This window comes from Nycticebus coucang, chromosome 3 (assembly GCF_027406575.1).
Source record: "Nycticebus coucang isolate mNycCou1 chromosome 3, mNycCou1.pri, whole genome shotgun sequence".
NCBI lineage: Eukaryota > Metazoa > Chordata > Mammalia > Primates > Lorisidae > Nycticebus > Nycticebus coucang.
This window is the reverse complement of record NC_069782.1, coordinates 160018192-160030104: the sequence shown is the minus strand read 5'-3', so window position 1 is coordinate 160030104 and position 11913 is coordinate 160018192. Positions and strand designations below refer to the sequence as shown.

The 11913-nt window shown below is 49.5% G+C and overlaps 1 protein-coding gene across 1 annotated transcript in view; it reads right to left on the bottom strand.

Moving 5' to 3' along the window:
* Nucleotides 1–1926: 1926 nt before the first annotated feature.
* LRRC27 (leucine rich repeat containing 27) overlaps nt 1927–11913 on the bottom strand; it is a 39838-nt gene continuing 29851 nt past the window's right edge. Inside the window, exon 9 of the mRNA XM_053584420.1 lies at nt 1927–3315. Within this exon, the coding sequence (XP_053440395.1) occupies nt 3130–3315 (186 nt within the window). The 3' untranslated portion in view covers nt 1927–3129. The remainder of the gene's footprint in view (nt 3316–11913) is intronic.

The following is an 11913-nucleotide window of genomic DNA, read 5'->3' as shown; positions in this document are numbered from 1 at the left end:
AGTTTTGCATATTCTAAAACAAATGAAGAAAAAGAAAATCGCATCTAGGCACAGCATAAACTGCTGACTACCAAAAATAAATTTAAAATATTTAAGAAAACCAGAAAACAAAGACATGCTACTTTCAAAGAAGCAACGATAATGATGAAAACTGAGTTCTTATCAAAACTCATGGGAGCCAGAAAACAGTGGAACAACCTCTTTGAAGTGGTGGGGATGACCTGGAATTCTGTCCTAAGCAGAGGAAAAGTAGAACTGAATTTATTTTCAGAAAAACAAAAGCCGACTGAACTTACTGCCTGTCAGACCACGACTACAGTACAGAGAATTACTAATGCTGAGTTCTTCCGATGAATGGGACCCATTCCTGATTGGAGCACCAGAACACAGTGGGACAGCTGTGCAAAGAATGCTGGTGACCATCATCCCCACCTCAGTGTGACACAGGGGTGAAAGACACCCAGAGCTCCCGCACCTGCTCGTGAAGGGTGAGCGGGGACAGCCGGGTTAGCGTTTGTGGGGGTTTTGCTTCCTGTGGTGGAGAAAGGACTGTTACATCAAGGGTGCATACTGTGATTTCTTAGGCAACACCCAAAAGAATAATACAAAAAGATATTTCTAAGACTTTAATAAAAGAGAATATAGAATTGAAGTATTTTGTTTATCTAAAGCAGCAGTTCTCAACCTGTGGGTCTTGACCCACAGGAACTGTATTAAAGGGCCGCGTCATTAGGAAAGTTGAGAACCACTGACCTGAAAGCAGTGAAAGAAGAATATGGGAATAAAAATATGAGACACAAAACAAATGGTAAAATGGTAGGCTGAAAACCAGCCATGTGCACAATTACTTTAAATGTGAGTGGACTAAACACTCTAATTAAAAGACAAAGACTAGCAGGCTAAAGAGAGATGGTTACATAGGATGAAAAGTAGAAAGACAGAAAGGCTGGAAGTGAAAGGACAGAAGATAAATCACATCAAAACTGATGGAATAAAGAGTCATATGACTAGGGCAGTGCCTGTGGCTCAAAGGGGTAGGGCGCTGGTCCCGTATGCCAGAGGTGGCGGGTTCAAACTCAGCCCTGGCCAAAAACTGCAAAAAAAAAATAAATAAAAGAGTATTAAAAAAAAAAAGTCATATGACTAGGTTGATATCAGATAAAAATTAGAGTTTAAGAAGGAAAAAGAAGAGGTAAAGAAAAATATTTCATTATGCTGAAAAGGTCAATGCAACACGAAGATAAAACAATCCTAAATTTGTAGGTGTCTGTAGGGGGCACAAGGTACACGCTCAGGTGATGGTCACACCAGAGCCAGACTCACTCATGGGTCATATGTATGTGTCATGGAATTCAACTTGTATCCCCCAAATCTATTAAAACAGAAAAACAAAACAAAAAAAGTAAATTTGTAGGCATCTAATAAAATAGCTCCAAAATGCAAACAGCAAAAACTGACATAACTACAAGGAAAATATACGAGTTCACAGTCATAGCTGGAAATGTCAACATGCCTCTCAGTAACTGATAGATTAAGTCTGAACAAGTCAGCTAGAATACTGGAGATTTGGACAATATGATTAAAATACTACACCCAGCAATTACAAAATTCCTTCTTTTTAAGTGCACATCTGACTTTCACTGAAATCCCGCATCATGTGGTAGGCCGTCAAGCAGATCTTCACACCTTTCTGAGGCCGAGTCACAGAGATGGCTCAGACCAGCAAGCAGAGGGCCGCTTGGGCCCAGGTCCCCACAGCTCCAGCTGAACCTCCAGGTGGTGCAGCTGTGGCCAACAGCTTGGTTTCTGCCTTGTGAGATCCCCCCAACCCCTAGAAAAGCCAAAACTGTTTTTTATTGAAAGATAAATAAAACTGATAAATCCTTAGCAAGACCAATAAAGAGAGAACACAGGCTGGGTGCAGAGCTCACGCCTATAACCCTAGCACTCTGGGAGGCCAAGGTGGGTGGACTGTTTGAGCTGAAGAATTCAAGATCAGCCTGAACCAGAGCAAGAACCCGTCTCTACTAAAACTATCCCGGCGTTGTGGTGGGTGCCTGCAGTCCCAGCTACTAGGGAGTCTGTAGCAGGAAGCTCTCCTGAGCCCAAGGGTTTGGGGTTACTGTGAACCAGTGGTTCTCAACCTTCCTAATGCTGTGGCCCTTTAATACAATTCCTCTGGGTTGTGACCCACAGGTTGAGAACCGCTGCTGTGAACTACCATGGTGCCAGGACACTACCCAGGGTGACAGAGTGAGAACCTGTTTCAGAAAAAAAGAAAAAAAGGGGGGGGGGAGAGAACAAATCACCAGTATCAAGAAAACAAAAGGAGGTATGATGATAGATGATCTTAAAGATCGTGAGGAAATAACAGTGAACAACAATGCTAATACATTTGACAACTTGGATGAAACGGAAAAATTCCCAGAAAAACATATTTACCAAAATTGACATAAAAAGCAAGTCTGTGTCAGTCTTATATCAGTTAAATCACATCAAAGATGTTTTCAAGAGTCTTCAGCGTTGGAATCACAGTCTGAACAGGCTGGGCGGAGGGAGCCTTAGAGATGGGCCTTTCCCATGAGGGCAGGTCTGGACTCCAGTCCCACATGCAGGCTCAGTGGGCGGCTGCCGGGCAGGGCTGAGGCCACAGGACAGCACAGGGCTGGGCAGGGAACCAGCTGGCCGCACATGGAGCCCCAGGCAGCTCCCTCTGCTCCCTCCTGGCCACACATGGCCTTGCTGGGACTTCCAACTTGGCTGAAATCTGAATCTGGTGAACAACACTGTATTAACCGAGTTGAGGGAAAGGTGTGATTACATTTATAACGTTGGGGGTGGGGGGACGGACGGACATCCAGACATCGGTGGAAGGAGCTGCCAGGAACAAACTCGAGGTGGCTTGTCAAGTGTTCTGTCTTTTAATGCAGTTTATACCATCTGAGGCCTCAGAAAAGGAACACAACAGGCTGGGAGATAACCTACAAGACAGCATTGGATCCTAGATGTGCTGCCAGCCACCCTGCCATGACGTGACAAGACAGCATTGAATCCCAGATGTGCCGCCGGCCACCCCGCGATGACATGCAGAGCAGCTTGCTGCGCCTGGAGATGCCTCCAGCATGGCGATCACTGTCTGTCCCTGGTATTTACACACGTTTTCTGATTCTTAAGATTTTGTGTGAAAAATATATTTTGAGGCTGTGATGTTGGTGGGTGAAGTGAAAGGTCTCTAGGGAGAGCCGGCAGCTGATGCTCTTTGCTCAAGGTACATCTCAATTTTAGTTTTGTGACTTCATCTCGTAGCTTTTTGACCTTTTGGGAGAAGAAAACGGGTTAAAGTTAGGCTGATGGGACTTAGGACACCACCGTCTTTCTAGTCCAGACAGACAGCAGAGCCACTACCCATCCCAGAGGGGCCTCCATAGGCCACTTTGTGGCACAGCCTCCCGTGTGTGGGGCCCTGCAGCTCTTGGGCCTTCCCAGCTCCCGAGGACAGCAGCCTCTCATCTTGGCGTCCCCAACATCTAGGCCCACCCCGGTGTCCTATGCTAATAACTCAGGACCATCCTGATGACAAAGTGCCTGTGACTCCCCAGCCTAAGACACACAGCTGCCCTGGAAGCAGACGGAGCCTTGACCGCCCCACTTACTCCCTGGACACAGGAGGCACAGCCTGCAATCAGGTGCCCGCCTCCTGGTCCCAATCCCATGTTCCCAGCTGGTCTGGGCCACATGGCAGAGAGGCTGAGGGGGAAGCAGTCCCAGTGCCCAGCCTGCAGTGCCCCAACTCCTCAGCTAAAACAGGGGAGCCTGGGTCCTTCCTGCTCCCCTCTCCCCCCTGCCCCAACCCAGGCAACACTGGAGGTTCCCAGTTCTTCCCTCAGCTACAGCACCACTTGGGTTAAAGTATCATTCCGGGTTTGTGTCCCTGTGAGGCAGAAAATGTCACTCACTGCCAGTCCAGTAAGTATTCACTGATGGCATTCTGCCTGCTGGGGAACTTGGCGTTCTTTGTGGAATTAAGCCTGCCTTCTTTTAAAGCTTCACCCTGTTTTTCAAATCCCTGTCGGGAAGCCCCTCAAACCACAAACCTCCTCTCAACATTCTTCCCTCCTGGTCAAATCCTCACACTGACTCCTGCCCCCTCTCCCCCCCCCCCCGGAGACCCTGCAAGGGCACTGGTCTCCCCTGCAGCCAGCAGCTTGGGCTCTCCCTGGGGTGGCCCCTTCTCTGTAGGACACTTACTCCGACTCTGTATAAGATCAGTGTCCTTTGCAACTATTTTCTCCCAGTTTGTGGCTTGTTTTCTCCTTGACAGGATCACAGAAGTTTTTGTTTGAATGAAGCCAACTTACCAATTATTTCTTTCATTGATCTTGCCACGCCAAGGCTGCCTAGTTCTCCCCCACGTTATCCTATACGAGTTTCTGACTTCACATTTAGGCCTATGATCCATTTTGATTTTTGTGAAGGGTATAAGACTCTAAGACTCAAGGGTTTTTTTTGTTTTGTTTTTTTTGAGACAGGGTCTCCCTCTGTCCCCAGGCTGGAGTGCAGTGGTGCCTCCAGAGCGCACTGCAGCCCCCAGCTCCTGGGCTCAAGCCATCTTCCTGCCTCAGCCTCCTGAGTAGCAGGGACTACAGGCATGTGCCACCACGCCCAGCTAGTTTTTCTATTTTAAGTAGAAATGGGGTCTCTCTCTTGCTCAGGATGGTCTCAGCTAGGTGCCACCAGACCCAGCCTAGATCCTGTTTTTGCAGCTGCGCCAGCATCATCTGTTGAAAAGCCTCTCCTTTCCCTGTGAGTTGCCTTTGTTCCTGGCTCTCCCGTCCACCTGTCTGCTCTGCTGCCAACACGATGCCGTCTCATTACATCGTTAGCTGAGGTCTTGGGGCCAGGCCGTGTCAGTCCTCCAGCTCAGTTTTTCAATATTGTGTTTGGATATTCTAAGTCTTTTTCTCTCCATATAAACTTTAGAAAGAGTTTGTCAGTATCCACACAGTAATTTGCTGAGATTTTGACTGATTATGTTGAATCTAAAGATCAATTTGGGAAGAACTGACTCTCCATAATACTGAGTCTTCCTGTCCACAAGCCTATAATAGCTGTCCATTTACGAGGTAGAGTTTCAGTCTTCCTCACGTAGATTTTGTATGCAATGTGCTAGATTATACTTAGCACCATTTGTATACAATGTGCTAGATTATACTTAGCACCATTTCACCAAAGATTTTGTATGCAATGTGCTAGATTATACTTAGCAACATTAAGTTCAGTGGCATTGTGCTTTTAATCTCAAATTCCACTTGTTCATTGCTGGTTTATAGAGAAATGACCGACTTTTGTGTATTAACCTTGTATCCTACAACCTCTCTATAACTGCTTACTAGTTCCAGGGATTTTTGGTCAATTCTTTGAGATGGTCATAGATGATCACATGATCTGAGAACCTGTGACCTTTCTTCTTGTCTCACTGCACTAGCCAGGACTTCCAGCACCATGTTCGGAGCAGTGATGGGGACGGGGGACGCATCTGGTCTAAGCGTGATGTTAGCTGCAGGGTCTTTGTAGATGGAAGTTCTCGGCTAGTCCTGGTCTGCTGAGAGCTTTTATCATGGTAGGTGTTGGATTTTGTGGGATGCTTTTTCTGAATCTCTTGATTATTAGTGAGAGCTTTTTCTTCTTTAGCTTGTTGATGTGACGGATATTACAGTAATTGATTTTTAAATATTGAACCTGCCTTGCCTACCTGGAATAAATCCTGTTTGGTCATGAAGCATAACTGTTTTTACACATTGTTGGGTTTCATCTGTAACCCATTGTTGTGAATCTCCTATCTATACTCATGAGTCTATTGGTCTGTAGTTTTCCTTTCTTATGATTTGTCTGGCTTTGGTATTAGAGTAATGCGGCCCTCATAGAATAAGTTAGGAAGTTTTCCCTCTGCTTCTAGGTTCTGGAAGAGATTGTAGAGAATTGGTATAATTTCTTTTTGAAATGTTTACTAGAATTCACCGTTATCCCATCTGGGCCTGGTGCTTTCTGTTTTGGAAGGGTATTATTGATTCAATTGAACAGTTATAGGCATGTTCAGATTATTTCTTCTGTAAGTTGAGCAGATGGGTGTCTGTCAAGGAATTCTTCCATTTCACCAAAGTTATTAACTCTGGGGGCCTAGAGCTGTTCTTAATACCAAAGACTTCTGTGTCCATGATCTGAAGCAATGGGCTGAGAGGCAGGTGTTCTGATGCCCTAAAAGGCAGTTTTGGGCTTCCAAGAACAAGGTTATACCTATAAACAACAGATTTAGAAGGATAAAAGCTTACCTAAAGGCAGATGAAAATCCCCTTTGCCGGGGAGGAAAAGGGTCTGAGAAGAGGGGTCAGAGTAAGATCAGTTGGGCCCTCCTCCCCTTCTGTGCATGGGCTCTGGGAGAGAAGGAAACAGCAGACAGCTGTGGGATAAGGAAGCCACTGCCTCTTCCCAATAGGTCTGCTTGCTCTGGGGGCAGCCTGGGTCCAGCCCAGTGCTAGCCTGACCCAAAAGCTGCTGTGTTGGGGGCAGGGCAGGCTGACCTGGAGTGTGCCCACAGCTGTGTGCTCTGGGAGAACAGACTGTCCTGACCCACCCAGGACATCTGGGCACATAGCCGGGGCTTGCCAACAGATGTGGAATGGGGGACATAGTGAGGTGAGAAGATGGTTAGAACCATTGGGAAGATGCCGTGAGTGGTTCTGGTTTGGGGGCTTCAGGCTGTAGCATCTGGCTATGCACGTCCAACCTCCCTTGTACAGACATGGGCACGTCAACCATGGCTCAGGCAGCTGCAGCCAAACACCCCTCCCCAGCAGTGCCACCTAGGGCCTCACCCTGGGCCCAAAGCCTGGCTCCACTGGATGTGAAGCCTCAAGCAAGGACACCAGAGGGCGTGCAGTGGACTGGTCCTGGGATACCAGATTGCTATGCTTGCCACCAGATGCTGGTGTCCCATCAGCTGGCCTGCCACACTAGCTGCTGAAACAGTTTCTTACCACCTGACAACTGCAATTCTGGGAATGTCCACACGTGGACACACACCCATGGTTTCAGAGAAGGTGTGCTCTAAAAAGGCAGACTGACGTCCCCTCAACTTTTAATAAAATTAATTTTTAAACGGAGCCAAAAATACAATCTCCACACCCTCGGTGGCCCTTCTTTTTTTATAATTCTTTATTAAATCATAACCGTGTACATTAATGCATTTGTGGGGCACAATGTGGAAAGCTGACGTCTGACTGATTAACAGAACCACCTCCTTACTTACTTATTTGTTGTGGTAAAAACATTCATACTCTATTCTTAATAGTTTAGAAATGTATCACTCCATTATGCACATTAGGCTGCATCCCCCAAATGCCCTCCCTTCTCCCGGCCTCCCCCCTCCCATCCCTTCTCTTTCCTCTTCCCTCCTTCCTATGAATGTGTAGGTGGGGCAGCACCTGTGGCTCAAGGAGTAGGGCGCCAGCCCCATATACCAGAAGTGGTGGGTTCAAACCCAGCCCCAGCCAAAGAAAAAAAAGAATGTGTAGGTGATTACGGGTGGCCTTTCTTGTTTCCTCCAGTGGGGCTGTCCCTGAGAGTCTTTTCCTATGCTTAGTACCTCTGGTCCAACACACCCCTTTTCCCCCTCAGCATTTAGAAACAAAGGGCAGTGACTTTACACATGCGATTCCCCTCCTGGGAGTCCTGTTCTCACCAGAGAGAGGAGTTTCCTCTTTTCCCCAGACTGAACCATGGTCCTGAGGCTCCCAGCAGCTGTGCTGGGTGACACCCGTTCTCCCACACACACTAATGCCTCCTTCCTTAGGAGTTTAGAACTCATGATATGCTTTAAAGACTTGGAATTCATTTAAGGCAGTGCCACTTAGGGCATCTTTTGCCACCTGAAGTGAAGAGCATGTCTTTGTTTTCATTCGAAATACACACTTTCACTAAACTCTTAAGAGGGGCAGAAAATCACATTAAATTAGGGTTTTCAACACATTTTCTCTGCTGGCATCATGGCTGGGACTTTAGAGTTAATTTCCTTTGATTTTAATTAATTAACTTTTTAGAGACAGAGTCTTTTTAGAGACAGTCGCCCAGGCTGGAGTGGCGTCATCACAGCTCACTGAAGCCTTAAACTCCCAGGCTCTAGTCATGCTCCAGCGATACTCCCACCTCAGTCTCCTGAGTAGCTGGGACTCCAGGTGGCACTAGGCCCAGCTAATTTTTTTCTACTTTTGTTAAGATGGGGTCTTGCTGTATTGCCTAGGCTAGTCTCAAACTCCTGGTCTCAGGTGATCTTCCTGGACGGTTTCATTTCAAATGTGATGACTCAGAGTGGTGGAATCTCAAAGCGGCAGAGGAGCTGGGGAGGTGTCCACCTCTGTGAACTGTGAGCACCAAACCTGCGGCGAGGCCCCAACACACATGGCACACGTTCCCCCCTCCCCCACCCCAGCAGCAGGCCTGTGCCAATTCTACTTGGTTTTCAGAATAATTGTGGACTCTTGAGTCCTGCAGACACCTGGCCTGCACTGTGCCCGGGGTGGTGGGGGTGTGAGTGGCCACTGTGGGCTGCCGTGGGCTTTGTAAAGGACGATGGTGCAGCGTAGGCTCTGGGAGGATGTGTGGGAACATTCGTCTCCGTCAGTTTTACTCTGTTTCTGGGGGATAGATGGGAGCTAACCCACCCTACATAATCCCTGAGAGCCCCCACATGTTCTAAGCCCCCATGGGAGCGACTCTTGAGGCCTGGGGGATTTAGTTCATTCTATGTGACCCCTGAGAGCCCCCGACATGTTCTAGGCCCCCATGGGAGCGACTCTTGAGGCCTAGGGGGTTTAGTTCATCCTATGTGAATCCCCTGTATGTTCTAGGTTCCTGTGGAAGTAACTCCTGGGGGGCTGAGGGTTTAGCCCATCCTACATGACCCTTGAGAGCCCACCATATATTCTAGGCCTTCATGGGAGCAACTCTTGGGGAGATGGTGGGTTACTCTCGTGACCCCTGAGAGCCCCCCACATGTTCTAGGCCCCCGGAGGAGTGACCTCTCCAGGAACAGAATGTGGCCCTTTGCTGCCAGCATCACATTCCCCCTCCACATTCCTCTAGGCCTCTCAAGCCCCACCTGGATCCTGATGTTAGCTTGAGGGGTGGGCAGTGAGAGGGTGCCCAGCCTGAGCAAATGGAGTCTCTTCTGCTCTGGCTTTGAGCACAGACAGGGCTGGGGCCTCTAGTGAGAGCCCCAGTCAATCTGTGGCAGGCCTGGTGCAGGCCAGGGGGATGTGGCCAGGAAGGTGGGAAGGGACTGAGGTGGTGCTGAGGCCTTGAGACCTTTACACACGTGCCCAGGCTACCCTTGGCTTTCCAACATGCTTGGGAGGGGTATGGGAGTCACCCTGTGGACGAAGGCCACACCAAGGCAGTCTGGAATGGCCCTCTGGCCGCACATAAGCTTTGGAGGGGCTTGGTACACACCCAGGCGTGTGAACACGAGAAATCAAGGAAACGTTTGCTGATGAGGGGAAAAGGGTTAACAGCCCAGGACCCTAGGGAAGCTGCTGCCCCTTCACAGCCACATCCCTCCTTGTGAGGTCCCCCATGGACCCAGCTCTGTCCTGTGCCTGGCTCTGCTCTCTGTACTAGCACTCCCCAGCCTGCTGGCTCTGTGCCTCTCACTCCCTTGTCCTGAGGGTGTGGCCCTGGGCTCCCTGTCACTCCAGGTCGGCACCAGACCTCCTGAGTGTCGTTCCAGCTCTCCTGAATTCCAGGCCCTGGCACGGCCCAGATGACCCCAGATGGGCCAGCTGGCTGCCTGCCTCTCTTGGAGATGGCAACACCCCCTTCCCAGCAGCTTGGCCAGGCCAGACTCAAAGCACAAAGCTTCTCGAGTGGTGGGAAGCTGGTTCTGACGTGCCTCCTCAATGCTGGATATCTCCTCCACCATGGGCCTCCTTCACCTGGTCAGAACACAGCCTCCTGACTGGCCCCATAACCCAGCAAAAGGAAGGCCTGCATCTGTGGCCCTGAGGGTCAGGTCTAAGAAACCTGAGGCTGGAAGGAGTAGGACATAGGAAGATGCGGGCGGCAGTGTGGGGTGGATCTCAGGTCTCCCACACGTCAGGGTCCACAACTCCCGCTGCAGAGGGAGTTGAGCCCAGTGCCCATGGGGCCTGGCTGATGGAGGAGGGCCCTGAGGGCAGGGACTATGCCTTTCAGGATCACCCCAGCCCTGCAGCCCATAGGCTGGATGGTCCACGAGTGCTTAGGGCAGCTCCTGGGATGACAAGCCCTGCGGTGGGTGGAGACTGAGCTCAGGAAGGGTGGAATCACAATCATAGGACCAACCTCATTTCTTTACTTGCTCATGACTTCTCTCTGCTTTGTTCCATTTTTCCCAACGGGTTCACTGGTATTTCCCTATTATTTGTAACAAAGGGAGGTTTCGATGCCACCTAGGAAAATGCAATGTTTTCAGAAATCCCAGAAAACACTGCTTTTAATATGAAGCTAAACTGCCAAGCACATTAGACTTGTTCTTCACCCACAAAGACCCACCAGTGGCCGTCCAGAGGTGGACAGTCCTTGCAGCTGTGGTCACGAGCCTGAGGCCTTGGTCAACTCTTGCTTCCTCCTCAGATCTTGGTATGGACACCCTAGGGGCCTTCCCAGCCCAGGCTGGGGGGCAGGGAGAGACACCACGAGCCCACCGGAGATACTGTTACCGACAGATAGAAAACAGACTCTCCAAAAGGGGTCCTCAGTCTCTCTTACAGATGTGACCATATTTCCAAATACAGAGTTTCAAAGTTATACATAAATGCTAATACCATGTATGAATAAAGTGAGAAAAATAGAAAAAGTCTCATAAAGTCCACACCATCGGGGTATTGCTCTTGGGTCAATGGCGTAATGAACTAGCACAAATAAACTGAAAACTTACAAGAAATTGTTTCTGATAAAGACCAGTGCAATTCTGAGTGGAAACCTACTGCTTCCAAGTGTATGCACAAAGGCAGCTGGACCTGAGCGGTACCCCATTAATAGTCTCCCAACCTCCAAATGTGATAAGTAGCCATCAGCCACCCTGCATTGACCCCATGGGTGCTGGAGCAAAAAGAACTGGGCAGTAGCCCCAAAGCGGCTCCATAGCCCCTGCTGTCTTCCAGTATCTCTGAGGGACACTGTCCTAATCCTCCCACCAGCTGGCTGCGGACTCACATACATGGATGTCCCTGGGCATGGGGACAGCTGTGAAACAGAGTGTGCAAGGGCGGTGGGCCAGCCTAGAAGTGGAGGGAAACAAGCTCTTGGTAAGTAAAAGATCCCTTAAATTTACTAAAAACACAACAAAGCCCCGACACTTTCCAAGTCATGGCATGTATAAACAGCCCCACTGTTGTATGAACATTCCTTGTCTCCAACAGCTCACGGCTCCACCACTTGAGACTTCTGGTCACCTGGGCTCCATTTGCCCCATTCCTAGTCCTAGTGCGGTTGCCTGGTGCCCCCACCCCACAGCCCCCACAGCTCTTTCTCCTCCTGTACACCTGTCCTCCCAGGCCATCTCCTGGCCACTTGTTGCTGCTGACAGAGCAACAACCCCCCATGAGCAGGTTCAGCCCTCCGGGTTACTTTGAGAATCACCAAAGTGCCCATTCTTACTGTGCTGGGGGATCCCCATGCACCCACTGGCAGCTCACTCCTCTCCCTTTGAACCTGTATGGCCACGTGTGTCCTCGGGCCCAGCCAGGCCACCAGCTCCCTGCAGGTGCTGGTACCGGGCACCTTGCCACAGGGCCCAGACCTGTTTTTGCAGCTCCTGCTGGGGGTTGGGGGACTCTTCACTTGCCAGGATGGGCCGCTTGGATGGCAGGGGCTGACACC